Source organism: Ovis canadensis, chromosome 5 (genome assembly GCF_042477335.2).
Source record: "Ovis canadensis isolate MfBH-ARS-UI-01 breed Bighorn chromosome 5, ARS-UI_OviCan_v2, whole genome shotgun sequence".
In the NCBI taxonomy this organism is placed as follows: domain Eukaryota; kingdom Metazoa; phylum Chordata; class Mammalia; order Artiodactyla; family Bovidae; genus Ovis; species Ovis canadensis.
Genome location: NC_091249.1, coordinates 29,418,038 through 29,433,966, shown reverse-complemented (window position 1 = coordinate 29,433,966; position 15,929 = coordinate 29,418,038). Strand labels below are relative to the sequence as shown.

The window sequence follows — 15,929 nt, the reverse complement described above, 5'->3', positions numbered from 1 at the left end:
TGCAATAACCCCTCCTGTGCTGTGCCCACCGGCCCTCACCCACAGACCTGGCGAGGCCCTCATGCCTGAGACAAGCACCCACCAGAGTCTCCAGAGCGTCTCCCTCAACCCAAAGCCCCTGGGACAAGGTTGCCCTGTTGAACCTCTGTACCTTCCAGATCCTCAGGTAGCTCGAGGGGCCAGAAGTCTGAGTGCCCTCTGAGGGCCGTGAGCTGTGTGAGAGGGTCTGCTCCATGCCCTTCCCAGTGCCTGGCAGTCACTGGATCTTGGGTGGTTCTCGGCTTATAGAAGCATCACCCCAGTCTCTGCCTTTGTCTTCACACGGGGTTCCCCCTGTGTGCATATCTGTGTCCAAATGTCTCCTTTTTATAAGGACCCCCCCATCATTGATCTGGGGCCATCTTACTCTGCTCTGAACTCATCATCATGAATTGCATCTATCATGATCCTGTTTCTAATGAGGTCACACTCTGAGGTCCTGGGGTCAGGATTCCCGACGGGAATTTGTGGGAGGATGTAATTCAGAAGTCTTGTGTTCTTCAAAACCTCTCACAGGAGGGTTTCCCAAGAATAGGGCAGTGGACCTGCCAGAGGCAAGGGAACAGGTGGTGCGGGAGCTTATGAGAGGGTTCTGGGCAGTGTCGCGGATCCAGTCGGGCATGCCTGCCACGGGTAGACAGGCTCACTGCTGCTGTCTTCTTGGATTCTGATTTGACTCTGAGCTTGACAGTAGCTGGAGAGGACAGGAAGCTGCAGTAGTCATCAGAGTCCCTGGAGACACCAAGGCTGGAAGGGACCGAAGTGCACTTGGCTCTGAAAGCATTTCCTCCCCGGGCTTTATTAGGAGGCGGTCGCAACCATGGTCAGTGCCGGCCACCGCAGCACTCCCCTGGCACTGGCCTGGAAATGTTCTTTCCCACAGTGTCCTTCACCAAAAGCCGAGGGCAGGCCCCGGATGCAACCTGTTCCAGATGGATCTGCGAGGGGCCAGGCAGGACATCCTGGGGGATAACTCCCTGCTCGCCCGGCCCAATCCCTGGAAAGCACAGAAAAGCCTGAGTCCCAGCTCCTGCCTTCAGCCATCCTGCCTGAAATCTGACACCTCTCACTGAGGCATTTGGTAAAACTGGACACGAAACAGTTGGAGTGACTCCTTCTATCAGGAGTTTGAGCGGGGTGTTCTGTGGGGGGCTGTAGACCCAGAAAGTTAAGGTGCAGACATAAGAGTGTGGCCAACATCCTTCTTGGAAGTAGAGAAGTATTGCCACGCCCACCTGCTGGCCTCTTTCTCTGAGGGCAGTGCTGCTTCTGCCCCAGGTCTTGCCCCAGAGTGTCCCCACAGTGCCTCAGGCCTGGCTGCAGTGCAGGGACGCATCCCAGGAACGTTGTCACCGCTGTTCCACTCTCCCCTCAGGTGGAGCTGGGCTCTGACCACACCCCAGTTTCTCCTTTCACCCGCTGTCTCTCCCTCTGGAATGTGTCCTGCTTTCCAGGCAAAGGCAGTGTCTGTCGTCTCCTTTTCTGGAATATTCCAGATGCACCTCAAGTGTGTGAGAGTCAGTGAGTGCGTGAACAAAGGGGTGTGTGGGGGGGTGTGGTCTTGGTGTGTAGCCCTGCACCCTTGCCCTTCCTGGCAGGCCTGAGTGTTGTGGTGGGAACACATCTATCGTCTGTCCCCTTGTGCTGCCCAGTGACACCTGAGAGGTCGTGTCTGCTGCTGTGTTATTTATGTATGGTCTCAGTTTTTTGACCCCCAGGGAGGAGTTCTGCTCAGGTCTAACTGCTCCCCCTTCCAGAGCACATGGTTCTCTGCTTCTTCTTCCTCCTCTGTCCCCCAGCCTCCTGACTTGGTCCTGACTCCCTCAGGTGTGGGGTGTGACAGAGTCCTGTCCCCTCGGCCAGAGGTGGAAGGGCTTTGTCCCAGGGGCTCCTTCCCCGCAGAGGTCTGGCCTTGGCCCCATCCCTCCATGGCCCACAGGATCTACCCTGCTCTCACCCCCAAACTGGAAACACTGAAGACGTTTCCTTGCCCCCAGCCTCACACATAAACACCATTTTATCGAAACTACTGCAAAGTTCTGTTAGTCTTCCTTCAGCTTTGCAAAACAGAAGCCCCAGAAAGCTTGAGGTCATTTAATGTTGAGCACTCACCTGTGTGCCCCCAGCCCCGGGGCCCCATCTGGACTCCATGTCGAGCTGGCCTGCTGCCTGGTTAGCGTCACACTCCCCGAGCACCCAGCTCTCTCCCCAGCTGTCCTCTGGGCCCCTCCCAGGTAGGACAGAGTCCCCTTCCAGCCCTACTGCTTGTCCAGAGACGCCTGAGGCCGAGGTAGGAGGACGGGCAGCCGGGCTTGGTCCCTGCCCTGCCCCACGCCAGCCATGCACCCCCAGACTCTTGACTATGAGATAGGAATGACAGCCGCATCATCATGGCACGTGAGGGTCCCTGCCTGGCCCGAGGCGGGCTGCCAGCACTGGCTGCCACAGGTGCCCTCCCACAGGGTTGACTTTCCCTCACCTGAAGGTGTAACACCCTCCCTGGATGCCTTGGGCATGCACCTGCCCTAATGCTAGCAAGCGGTTTTGTTTTCAAGGTGTCATATGCACGCCCAAGCTCCGAAGTCATCAAAGATGCCAACTTGTACATCAGCGGGCTCCCGAGGAACATGACCCAGAAGGACGTAGAGGACATGTTCTCTCGGTTTGGGCGGATCATCAACTCGCGAGTCCTTGTGGATCAGACCACAGGTACGGTGCCTGGCCTGGGATGCAGTGCGCTTTCCTCCGGGCAGGGCTCGAGTCTCCTTGGGAAGACAGATGGCTGTCTTTAGTTACTCCAGCCATGAGGACAGAATCGCAGTGAGAAGACATTGGCTTTTGTTTAATGAGGCCGGGAAGGTTGGAGGGGGGCAGGGTATTACATGACATAAAAGCCACCCCGTCATGAAAGTTGAGGTGCAGCCAGGCTTTTACAGTGAAAACGCCAAGAGATCCTGGCACCCCCCATCCCAGCCTGGACTCGAACGTTGCCCTCCTTACTGCAGGCAGTAGGGTGCGTTGTGGGACAGTCTCCACTCCAGGTCCAGAGTCCCCACCTCTCATTGTCCCAAAGCTCCAAGGGGACTGTTTCTGAGGAGTCATTCTTGAATCTCCACCACTCGATAACCCCCACCCCGGTAGCACATTCACAGCTCAAAGACAGTGTGATGTCCTCTCTCAGGCTGTCCTGGCCACTTCACTACCACCTCTTGGGTCAGCTCAGCTCAGGACACAAGCAGCTCAGGCTCTGGGCTTTGCACATAGCAGTTAGGCCCCACCGAACTGAGCACCACATGCCCAGAAGCCGCCCCTCAAGGTGGCCACCTGCCCCACCAGCCTTGGGCCTGGATCGGACTGGCCACACACTCGGCTCTGTCAGGGAAGCAGTGAGCTTAGGACATCTGATGTTCGGTCCCCTCAGCTCTGTTTTCTGCAGGAGTGGGAATTTGCTGAGCAACTAGAAAGTAAAATCGCTGCTCCCAGAGCTCAGTGAAACTGATAGACTTGACTGGTCGCTTCTCGTGTTCTTCCCACACTGAGCGTGCTCCCTACCTCCTTGGCTGACCAGTCAAGCGCACACTGGTAGTGGGGCTGCAGCAGCCGTGGCTCCGAGGTGGCCTCCCCCGGGAGGCTGAAAACAGACACGGAGCAGGCGGGTGGGGTGTCCCGGCTCATGGCAGACAAGAGTGGGGATGCGTGTTTTCCCGTATCCTCCCGTAGCTGTGTACTCTGGGGCCCGCAGCCTTGCCCCCCACTCTCCCTTGTCCTGTCTCAGGTGGGCCTGGGCTGGGGCGCAGCTTGGAGAGGAGCAGACAGCTTGAGTCCTCCAGAGCCCCGAGGAGGAGCAGAGGCTCCTGGAGTATGGACCCCAGGTGCAGGTTGCTGGCAGCTCTAGGTACCCCCCCAGTCTGGCACCGACACCCGCTCTGCTACAGGGACACGGACTCCACCCACCTGGCCTCCTTTCTGCCCCTGGCTCGGGCCGGGGATGGGCATGAGGTGATAATGCCATGTGCTTGGTATAAACCCCTGTACATTTGGCCCCTCCCTTACCTTCAAGTACCAGTTGATCAAGTGACCCTGCTGGCTGGTCAGCGCCTCTATTTACCCTCCTGCACAGGAGTGTCTGAGTGGGCTGTCAGGGGACCTGGAGTGGGCAGTGGTGGTGGCCCGCATCCCGCCTCCGTGGCCCTGTTTTCCCCAGTCCTGTGTGGACTGCTGCCCTCTGCTCATCTCAGTCCAGCCCTGCACTGCTGAGCAGGGCCCGGCTCCCAGCCTGGAGTCCACCCACCTTGAGAGCACCTCCTGCACTCCTGGGCCACGGAGCTTTTGTCCCCACTATCCTGAGGGCGGTCACTCCTGCAGGCGGTTCACTCACCCATTTGCTGGAGATTTTGTCCTCTTTCCCTTTGCAAGGCTGCTGTCTCCTAGAGCTTGGGAGACCCTCAGGCCTCCCCACCAGTTTCTGCCACTTCAGTGTGGGCCCACACCCCACACCCCTGCCTGTCTTTAGGAGCTTTGCAAGAAGAGGGTGCAGGACCTGTGAGGGACCCCCGGGGCCTGCTCTCCACAGCCCTCCCCTAGGCCAGGATGTGCCACTGGAGAGTAGGAAGCAAGCCCATGGGACTGTGGGCCCCCCTGCCTGCTCTGGAGGATGCCGCTGCTCAGCGCTTCTCTGCTGGGGCCCTGTGGAGCCACAGCCAGGCTGAGAGTGGCACAGAGAGCAAGGCTGCATGCCAGGTTCGCTTTCGCGTGACACGTGTTTCAAAGAAGCGAAAACACGCTCAAAACCCTTAACCCAGAATGCTTTAAAAAATGGCCTGAGTAATTAAAAAGAAAAAACAGGTGGTCTGGTTAATTTAAAAAATAAAAAGAAAAAAGAAGAAAACCCATAATTTCCTGAGCTGACAGAAGTTTTTTTTTTTGCTTTGCTTCTTCATACGTTGTAATTATGACCTTTATAGTTGGCTCATCTAGAGGTGGTGCCATTTATTGGTCTCTGCTCCTAATCCTAAAAACACTAGAGGGAAAAAAAAACCCTCATCTTTAAAATGTATATATTCATCCAAGCATTGAGTTTATATTCTCTCACTTTAAGTAACTTTCTTTCTTTTACTTGGGTTTTCTTGCTTTCACTTGGGCAGTTTTCATCTGATAGTCATTTTACAAAACCATACACGGAAGCCACACTTGCACACACACACTCTCTGCTTGATCACAAGGTCTTCTAAATAGAGTGAGACTGTCCCCTTGCAGGCAGCTTTCTGTGGGAGCTAGCCAGCCGCGGCTTCCAGTGAGGTTTGCCTGCAGTTAGCTCTCGTTCGGGTTCCCATCTGTCTAAGCCGTCGTTCGTGTCGTTTAAGAGTAAATAAAGAGTGTATGCCAAGTACTTGTTTTCAGGTGTTCCTTCTGAACTAAAATTTTAAAATGGGCTCAGGCTCTAGACTGTGCCTGGCACATGTGAATCTCCGGATCTGGTCTCCCTGACTCAGTGAGCATCTCTGGCTGTGTCCGTTTAAAGTTCATACTTACATAGTCATGGAGACATGGTGGGGGCAGCCTTGAGGCTGCCAGGGGCCACTGTGTGGCCTCCCAGGGTGCTGTGCTGGGGGTGCCCCCCAGGAGGGAGCATTTCCTGGTTGGAAAGTTGGGGTGCGTGTTTTAGGAGTTGGCATTCACGGTATGTTACAGTTGTGGCAGAAGAACCCCTGCCCGAAGGCCCCTGACTTCCGTCTGCTTGTTTACATGGGGCCCACGGTATCCCTTCCCAGTCAGAACAGAGCGTGGGATTCTATTAATAGGCCCTAAGGGGGCACCACTTCCGGCAGTAGAACTTGTCATTGCTGCCCCCACCTGGTATGCCTGAGTCCCCCACACCCCTCCTCGGCCCCCACCCTGGGCCCATCCTGGGGACTATCGATGGGATCCTGTGGGACATGGGAGCCGACTTGGGGGTGTTCATTACACTCACTTAGCCGGTGGCCCAGGGCCCTGGGCTCTTCTGCTCTGATAACTGTCATTCACCACCTGGTAAAGGCCTCAGGACAGCCTGTGACTGGCCGTGGAGAGCGAGAACATCCAGGGTAGCCTCCTCTCCAAGGTGCTCCCCCAGATGGCCTCAGCTGTCACCTCCATGCTGCGACCTCCACCCTTGACCCCAGCAGAAAGAGCTGGTTTTCTTCATGGCTTCACATTCCTTCACCCCAGCCCTACCTCATTCCTCCATTTTTTCAAGGGACCAGCCCCTGTCATTCCTCCCAGGCCCAGAATGTGGGCAGAAGGAGGGTAGAAGGTGACTGAGCCCACTCCCACCTGGTTTGTTCAGGTCTCACCCTCAGGCCAGGCTGACCTGGCCCTGCCTTCAGCAGTTGGGCCTGGGATTCAGGCAGCCACGTTCTTGTTCCTTCAAGGGCTGGGGCAGCAGCAGAATCAGGGGCTTGCCTTCAGGAGGCTCCGTCCAGGGACCCAGGGCAGGGAGTCTATGGGTGAGTGTCAACACTGCCGAGGGCCCTCAGAATCAAGTGAGGCCAGACTCTTCCCAGAAAACTTAGAATATCCAAGAGGTGAGTGAGGTGTTGGTGGCAGGAAAGAGCCACCAGGGTGCAGCTGGGTTACTCAGACTCCACGCCCTTCGGGGACTCAGGAGGCTGAGTCAGGCACTGAGCAAACAGGGATTGGATCAGGCCAGCTGGGAAGGTGACCTGGGAAGGCCTGGCGTGGGTATGAGGCCGGATGGCCGGCAAGCCATGGGAGGGAGCACCCTGGGGCAAGGGAGAATTCCTTACTGTCTGCCCACCCCTCAGCATGCCGTGCACCAGCACCGTGGTGGGCACCTGGCCTCCTCAGTGACAGAGGATAAAACATGGCTTCCTTTTAAAAAAGAGGTCTGGGGCATCTCTCTGGGATGTTGTGCCAAAGTGTCTTATTGTGCAGAGACTATGCATTGTTGCTTCAACTCAGAAGAAAGTTTGAAACCTTAATCTTTTATTAGTCATTGTTTGTTTTAATTTGTTCATGTTTCCATATTTAGGTTTAATTTTTGTTTCTCTCATTAGCCAAGCATCCAGTTTAAACCACAGTAGGCTGACTGACTTGACTTTTGCTTTTCAGTTTTAAAACTCCTTGCATTTTTTTCCCCCTAACTCCATTTTTGTTGGTTTGTTAAAAAGGTTTGTCCAGAGGGGTTGCGTTTATCCGGTTTGACAAACGGTCGGAGGCAGAAGAGGCAATTACCAGTTTCAATGGTCATAAACCCCCAGGTTCCTCCGAGCCCATTACAGTGAAGTTCGCAGCCAATCCCAACCAGAACAAAAACGTGGCGCTGCTCTCCCAGCTGTACCACTCGCCAGCTAGACGGTTCGGAGGCCCCGTCCACCACCAGGCGCAGAGATTCAGGTGGGTCAGGAGGGTGCGCTCTTCCTGCCACGGCCACCCGGGCCACATCCAGTTGCTCGCAGCCTGGGCAGGCACTCCCAGCTGCGGGAACTGCTGCACACTGGGCTGATCATGTCCTGTCTCTGTGTCCCCTGCCCGCCTCAGAGGGTTATCTGTGTGGAGCCATGTGTTTCCATCTGAGTATGTCTCTAATGGCAGTAAAAAAGATGGCACAGCTCCTAGCTCCCAGCGCCTGGCGCCGCAGCCTGCAGTTCCTCAGGACAGGCAAGCGGACCGCAATACGGAGGAGCATCCTATATCTGGGGAGAAAGATGTAGCCTGAGCTCACTGGAAGGCTTCTCTCCTTCCAGAGTTTTAAACAGGTTTTAGACTTTTTGATGAGCAGCCCGAGGGCAAACCTTTCTTGTCTACCTCCTTGTGGGGTCATTTGGTGTCTAAATATTATTAATTCTGCTGTTGAAAAGCCCCGTCCTAGAGGTGGACTGTTTACCCGCCTTCCTTAGCCTTTCCACATAAAACAGTTCTAGTTGCCAGGATGTAGTAGAGCAGAGACGAGTAGAGCTGGTGACCTGGACTCTGAAATCAGCTGTGTTACTACCTCATGAACAACAGAGAGGCCCACAAGCTGGCCTGCCTTCGTTGGCTTTTCAGGTTTAAAGGCAAAGCTGGGGAAGTGGACAGAAGTGAGCTTGATCCAGTTTGAAAGTCAGATAGCGCAATCAGTGTCACTGCTAATCTGGTGGAGGGTGTAGATGGCCAGGTTCAGGGAGTTAACCTGTGAACTCTGGAAAACCAGAGAGCTCGGGGGAGAAGAAAACGGAGACATGAGTGCAGGAAGGGCCAGGCAGGAGAGTGACTGTGACCTCCAGGGGTAGACAGAGGAAAGGGCAAAGAGGGGAGGTAAGAAGAGGGAGGAAGCCCCAGAGAGGAGAGAGTTTGCAGAAGGGCCCCCAGATCTAGGATAGGATGGGTCAGCTTACCTCTGTGCCATCAGAGGTAAGAAGGGGGGCAGTTCATGAGAGTTGCGATGCGGTCAGCCACCACTAGCGGGAGGCTCTCAGAAGGGAATGAGAATGAGCTGCACTGTCCGCAAGACAGTGCGGTCTGTCTTGTCGTACAGCCTCGGATCGTTTTCAGTTTAATGGATACGTCAAGGTTTAGTGAACCACTATCATAACTTGGGTCCACATCCTACAAAAGTTAGAGGAAACAAGGTTCATTTAGAAGTCAGACCTCTTCCAGTTCTCACTGAAAAGCAACTCACACAGGCACTCGAGGGCCCTTACCCATCCCCATTTCAGTGATTCTGTGGTCTTACCACTAACAAATCATTTAACCAACTCAGATACCCAGTGCGGCTATTTAACATCATTCCTGCAAATTCAAAATCACGGCCCGCAGCATGCCCTGATTCTTCATCAGTGATCACCGTTCTGTCAGTGGGCTGCACCTCAGGGGGCTGGCCACTCTTCTTCAGAGTCTCTCGAGGGAGTGAATCTGTTCAGTGGCACTCGAAGGCACCCCGCTCACCCCTGGGTCAGACCCACACCTCAGACTTGATTGTGTTTTGGAGCAGGTAGTCCTTCTTCAATTGCATTGTGGGGCTTCAGAGATGCCATGCCATGCGCAAGTGTTCTTAACTGGTCCTCCGACAGTTAACTTTTGTGTTTGTGAAACATCTCAAGGGCCACATGGCTTCAGTAGCAATTTTGTCATCTTCCTTCATCGTTACTGCCATGGCCATGATTTGTAGGCTTATTTTTATGTGGCTAAAAGTGTTTCTTTGGAAAGGGGGCCCCAAGGACTTCCTTGGAAGTCCAGTGGCTAAGACTGCCTTCCAAGGCAGGGACCAGGGGTTCGATCCCTGGTCAGAGGACTAAAGTCCCACATGTTATGGGGTGCAGCCAAAAATTTTTTTTAGAAACTGGGTGGTCCCACATTTTTGGTAAAGCTTGGTGGACTTGCAGTCCACAGCCCTGGCCCTTCTGGGGTGTTACGAACCAGCAGTGGAAGGCTGTCCAGAGCTGTGCCCTGCTGCAGTGGCCCTTCATGGGTGTGTGCTATATGCAGACACTGCTTGGCTGTGAACCCTTGGAGAGGGAGGGTCCTGACGAGGTGGGGGGGGGCACAAAATTCAAAGAAACAAGAAGATTCAGCCCTCCCTCACCCCCGGCAAACACACATACATGCACAGACGTATAGGATAAGGAAGGGTTTCCCCAGGGGGAGCTGGGAGTGTAACAGCACCTAGGAGGATGTGGAGAAGTTCCCATCTTTTAAAATGTGGGAAGTACAGGTGTAACTAAACAGGACCCCTCTCCCCACAGTGGGAGGGGTGGAGGGAGCGGCTGGTCAGAGGCCACTACAGGTCCCCTCGATGGGGAAAGCGGGTTGAGGCTCTGACCCACTCTGGGCAGCCAGTGTCTCTCCTCAGAGCCCATTCCCTATGGAGCAGGGAGCCCATGCCCTCCCTCTGACACTATATTGACTTCCGCTTAGTGAAAAACTCTGACGGTGCCCGAGGTGGGGGGCTGCCGGCCCAAGCGCCCCCATGGGCCACGTGTCCACGCGCGGGCCCACCCTGACCCTGACCTGAACGCTGTGCTCTCTGTTTGCTAGGTTCTCCCCCATGGGTGTAGATCACATGAGTGGGCTTTCTGGTGTCAATGTCCCGGGCAACGCTTCTTCGGGCTGGTGCATCTTCATCTACAACCTGGGCCAGGATGCCGATGAGGGGATCCTCTGGCAGATGTTCGGCCCGTTTGGCGCCGTTACCAATGTGAAAGTGATTCGCGACTTCAACACCAACAAGTGCAAAGGCTTTGGCTTTGTGACCATGACAAACTATGAAGAGGCCGCCATGGCCATAGCAAGTCTGAACGGCTACCGCCTGGGGGACAAAATCTTGCAGGTCTCCTTCAAAACCAACAAGTCCCACAAATAACTCGCTCACGCTTTTTTTTTTGTACGGAATAGATAATTAAGAGTGAAGAAGTTGAAACTTTTTTGTTAGTGTACAACTCATTTTGCGCCAATTTTCACAAGTGTTTGTCTTAGTCTAAATGAGAAGTGAAAAGGTTTTTATACTCTTGGGATGCAGCCGACATGTTCAAATGTTTGAAATCCCACAATGTTAGACCAATTTTAAGTTTCTTAAGTTATTTCCTTTAAAATATATATTAAACAGAAATCTAAATAGACTGCATTGACTAACCAGTCCCTCGGGATGGTGGTGAAACTGAAGCATGCTTTAACTTCCGAGACTGTCTAACACGCGTTTCATTCAATGTCTCCACAAACTGGATAGAAACCAACAAGCAAACAGAAACGATGTTTTAGTTTTAGTTCCTAAAGATGTTAGACAGATGCTGAGTGCGTGTTTTTCTCAACCGCTTCCACATTTTAAGCGATTTCTGCTTCGGTTGACAGGAAATTGCTTTCCCAAGCAGGTCCCATTGCCACCTGCTGCTCACTCAGCCGAGGGGCCCTGGCTGCGGCAGCGGGCCAGTCTGCCATGGGCCACCGGCGGGAGGGGGACCGCACGCCGGGCCGGGCCAGGCCCTGCGGAGGACACAAGGGGTCTCCTATGCCCAGGCTCCAATGGGAACGGACCAAAGAGTTTCAGGGGAACTCCAGTATATTCCAGAGTCAGATCTCAGCTGCAGGCACGCCTCAAGATGCCTTGCTCCTCCGACACCCCGAATTCCTGTCCACACGTTGCATGCACAGTGCCCCCACAACAGTGGATACTGTCGACCCTGTCTTCGCTCCAGTTTCCGAGCGCATTGACCACAGCTCCAATGCGTCAGATAGCTCTATTTTTTAACAACACAGAAACATTTGAGCATTGTATTTCTCGCATCCCTTCTCGTGAGCGCTAGGCTTTTTTCTATTTTAGTCAGGTTTTGTTTTGAAACTTTCCTCTCCTGTGAACACTCAACAGAAAAGTACTTACTTCCTGACAGTTACCTATTAACAAAAAGCAAACAACAACAACAAAAAAAATCCTTTGATTTGTAGTTTTAAAGATTAACCCTCAAAGTTCTCTTCATAACTGCCTTGACGTTTTGGGTTGTTCTGTTAATTTTCTTTTGCTTTTTTGTGTTTTTTGTTTGTTTTTACTTTTGCATTTAAGACCATTAAATTTGATTTTGTTTTGCTCGAATTTTGTTTTGTTTTTTATTTTACCTTTTCTTTCTTTTTGGCTAGGTAAGGTACAGACAGCCCAGCATTCAGGGAGGATTCGTAAAATTTTAAGCAGCAAATATACTTGCCTCAAGACAAAGCATTTACGGATCTATGATGTTAGGATTGCGCTCTCACAGGTGGTGTTTTTTTCCAAATGGGAAGTGGGCAGGGAGAGTCCGAGAGAGGGCCTGAGAGGTAAACAGGCAGGGCCCCAGTCTCCGGGCAACTCCTCAGGAGCATGATGTGATTTTTTTTATAAATAACCAGTGTATGAGAGAATCAAAACCACCATAATTTAGTACCAGCGGTTTTTAACCTTGACACAAGAGACTAATAAAGCGTGTGAACGATAGGCTGTTTTTTAGTTATCGCTATCATGGAATTGCGGCATTATTTATTTATTTATTTATTTAAGTGGAAGTCATTGGGCTGTAGGCACAACCTTCCGCAGAGTGGGTCAGTGTTCTAAAACCGCCCCCCGCCCTCAACCATTTTAGGCTGCCCGTCCCCCCATCCCTTCCCTCATGCTTTACTGAGGGGCAGCCAGCCACTTACCTGAGCCTCCCCAGTTTACCACGCAACCCTCTTCTTACCCCACAAAGGGCCAAATTCATCCCTTGAGGCCTTGTCTCCCAAGTTGGCCAAGTGCCACGGAGGGCCTCCTCCCTCCTGTAGAATCTTCCAGATTCTAAGTCCAAGCCAGCTTACGTGCCTCCTCCTGGATCCAAGGCCCATTTGCCCAGATTTGACATGAAGAGGGTCCCCGCTGTGTGTACCCCAGAGCACTCCACACCCCAGGGCCGGGATGCTGTCCTAGAAAAATACACCATGCAGGTCGTGCCAGCCTTGGGCCAACATCTTCTCAGAGCAGGTGAGGTTCCCCGTCCTCGGAGTGACCCTAAGGCCTCCTTGCTGACACACTCCTGCCAGCCCACGCTGGCGTGCAGTGTCCTACGAGAATTCTGTCAGGGGCCTGCACTGGGAGTGACAGGCTCACAGCCCGCCCCCTCGCCCCCTCGTCCCCTCTGTTTTATTGGGATCACATTGGTTTTCCTGATGGTAGCACACATGAGATGGAACTGTGAAGCGCATACGGACCCCTGCGAGTTGCCCAGAGTATCTCAGTAAATGTCTCGTTTTACGCGGTCCCTGCTCAGAACAGCCTTCTGGCTAAAAACCCTCATGTGTTTCTTGGGGAGTTTTAATTTGTGAGTGTGCAGGAGGATACTGCCTTTGACACGTTCTGCTTCCGAGAAGTAATCGTCACTGCCACGGGAGTCCCAGATGCTGGCCCTGGGTCCGAAAAGCTCATTACATCTCTAAGCTTGTTTGCAAAAGGAAGACCTCTTTTTTTTTTTCAAGTCACAATCCGAAAGAAACCATGTTTAAAAAAAAATTTTTTTTTAACCTAGATCAGTCATATTTGTATCTTGTGAAATGAATGCTCTCCTTTTCTTTGAGAATTTTGAAAAAGAGTTGAGGATAGATGATGTTAATTTATGAAAACTTTGGTTTGGCACATAGATACCAAAGAGACTCTGACTGAATTCTCTCTCGGCCTGTGTGACTGGCCCTCCTAGTTGTTCACTCAGCAGCTGCACCTCTCTGCACCTGGTTCCAGTCAAGTAATCCATTCTTTACCCTTCAGCTCTGCCTCTCTCTAGGTTTTCAATGTAATACGCCAAGCTGTGGTTTTCTGTGCTGGCTGTGCCTCTGGTCACACATCCCGTGACTGCAACACCCTCCCCCACCGCCCCCCTCTTGCCAGAATAGCCAAAGGCTGGGCTTTCGCAGCCAGCGGCACCTTCCTTATTCCAAGGTTAGTCTTTCCCTCGCCAAGGGCAGCTGCCTTAACCTCCGAGAGTCTGCGCTTGGCGTTAGTGCTGGAAACCCGCCTTCCAGGCTCTGAACCTCGCTGCTGTAGGGGGCCGGTCCTTGTGAGCTGGCAACTGCGGTAGGGAAGCCCTGCTGGATCAGACAGACGTGAGAAGCCCGAGGCAGCCATGGGCAGTAACTCGCCCTGTTGGCCTCCAGACTAGGGCTGTGGACTCACCCCAGCTTGCCGTTGGCCTTGAAAATCAGAGTTCATGTCCCCCGGCTGTCCCATTTCACATCCGTCCCTGCCTGACCCAACTTCCCTGTGCTTTCCACAGCCGTCCTGGGCTGGATCACAGAGAATGAGACCAAGCCACCAAGGGCCCCTCTTCCACCCCATGACCCCCACCCCAGCCCTCCATCTGAAATCCCTCCCATCTTCCCAGGACCCACGGTACCTCCTGGGACCTGAGGCAGCTCCTCAGGAAACACCTGCTGCTCATCAGATTCCCAGGCCCTGTCCTCACCCCAAGTCCTGAGAGCCCTCCGCTGAGTGGCAGCGGGAACTGACGCTTTCTTGCAACGGCCGTAGGACCCCCAGCAGGGTTCACATTTCCACGCCTTTTGAGTTCGCCTCTGACTTCTTAACGATTGTATTTTTCCACAACCTTTTGGTGACAAGAGTTCAGTGTTCTGCTTGGTCGTTAAATAACTAACTCCTCGTAAGTCCCCGTGAGGACCGAAGTTAGGCTGACCGGTGGTCTGCAGCGACCCGGGAGGACTGTGTCTCACTTCTGCCAGGAGAGAAGTCTTGTCCGTTGCTTGGGGCCACGTCTGTGCTGTGTGACGTTCCGTCTGTAGTGACTTGCTCTGGGCCGGTGGGGGGCACTTTCCCAAGTGGTTCCCACGTTGTACAGTAGATGGGTAGACCTTTTGTATATTAGTATGTTTTAAGTTATTGGTTTGTTTTATATAAAGTAATTTATTTTTCAGGTACCATTTTTCATTTTAACTTTGTTTTTACATGGGTTTGTTTTCAATAAAGTGTGACACTGCTGTCCAAAAGCCAACAATAAAATGAATCCCATTGTGTTCTTTGGAGATTGCTTATGTAACTAGCTTATTTTTTTTTTCTTTTCTTTTTTTTCTTTCTTTCTTTTTCTTTATTTTCAGGGGAAAAAAAGTCCTCCTCAGTTTTCCATCCCCCCAGTTTGCCTTTTTATCCTTGTGAATAAATGTTCTTTAGTGTTTTAGGAGGAAAAAGCAAACTTAGATTTTGATAATCCAGAAGACTTCAGATTAATAAAGAAGCTTTGAAAGAAGACCATTTTTCAAAATTTTAGTGAAGTGTGAATATTTTTTGTCAATGGCTTTCTCAAAGAGAATGAAACTTTTGCACCATTTTCAGAGTTTTTATAGAGATGCCAAATTGATATATTTACATGTAATGAAAACATGAAAAAGTTTTATTAAACAATTGTTCATAGCTGTGTAGACATTTTAATTCAGTTTCCAAAGCTCTCAGAGTGTATTTTTGGAGTACGGAGTGCTCACGGTGTGGGGCCTTACAATTCCAAAACGCGATTGTCCGAATACATAGTCCTTCCCGCAGGTATCAGGTTTGTGTTAATCTCTGTATGTTAACTATGACTGGAATTCTGTGATATTTTGGTAATAAATGAAGTGGGATCGTGGAGACGTGGTGGTGTGGGGGTGACGGTGTGTGCCTTGTAAAGCAGCCATCGCCGAGTGAAGCACCAGTGATGGCTGCCGGTGACTCCCTGCTTCCTAGTCCAGAGGAGGCTGCCCCTCACCAGGCTCTGTGCTCGGGGAGGCAGGGAGCCCTTGGGCCAGCCAGCCCTAGGGATGACTCTAGGATGTATCCTGTGCCCAGCTCCCCTGCCACACACCACTCTCTGCCTAGATGCCACCCCCCCACACACACCCCCCACACACACACGCGGGTCAGCTCCCTCCCCTTGGAGACCTAGAGACCTCTCCGTTCTCCAGGCTCAAAGGTTTGTGGGCCCCCTGTCTTGTCCCTGAGTATTGCCTGTCCATCTGAGCCTCTGGCCATTCTGAATCTCTTCTGACACATCCCCTCGGGGGAGGGCAGGTGAGTTCTGACTCCCCCAGAGGCAGGACGGTGTCTCAGGGTCAGGGTCTCAGGTTCGCATCCTGACTCCATGCTGTCCTCAGTAGGCAAGTCCTTGACTCTTCTCCCCCAGCCTCAGCATCCCCAGCTGTGAAATGGGGTCCATAGGATCCTCATGGAAAGGAAAACAAATCAAATAGGTACTGCAGTCACCACGGCTGCTCTGAATCCAGGGGCAAGGCTGGGGTGGGCAGAGAGAGCACCCCCACCCCTGGCTCCCCCATACCCAGTGGGCTCAGCTAAAAGCCTCACGTACCTCTCCAACAGGCATTTACGGGGCCTCTTCTGAAGTCACTGGGTTTCCTGTTGTGAGTGTGTGTATGTGTCTTATGGTCCT

The 15,929-nt window shown here is 52.7% G+C and overlaps 1 protein-coding gene across 1 annotated transcript in view; it reads left to right on the top strand.

The window, feature by feature from the left end:
* The window catches only part of ELAVL1 (ELAV like RNA binding protein 1), a 36,311-nt gene extending 24,712 nt beyond the window's left edge, over window positions 1–11,599 (top strand). The window contains exons 4-6 of the mRNA XM_069589359.1: window positions 2,595–2,748; window positions 7,209–7,434; window positions 10,054–11,599. Of these exons, the coding sequence (XP_069445460.1) occupies window positions 2,595–2,748; window positions 7,209–7,434; window positions 10,054–10,378 (705 nt within the window). The 3' untranslated portion in view covers window positions 10,379–11,599. The remainder of the gene's footprint in view (window positions 1–2,594; window positions 2,749–7,208; window positions 7,435–10,053) is intronic.
* The last annotated feature ends 4,330 nt before the right edge of the window (window positions 11,600–15,929 follow it).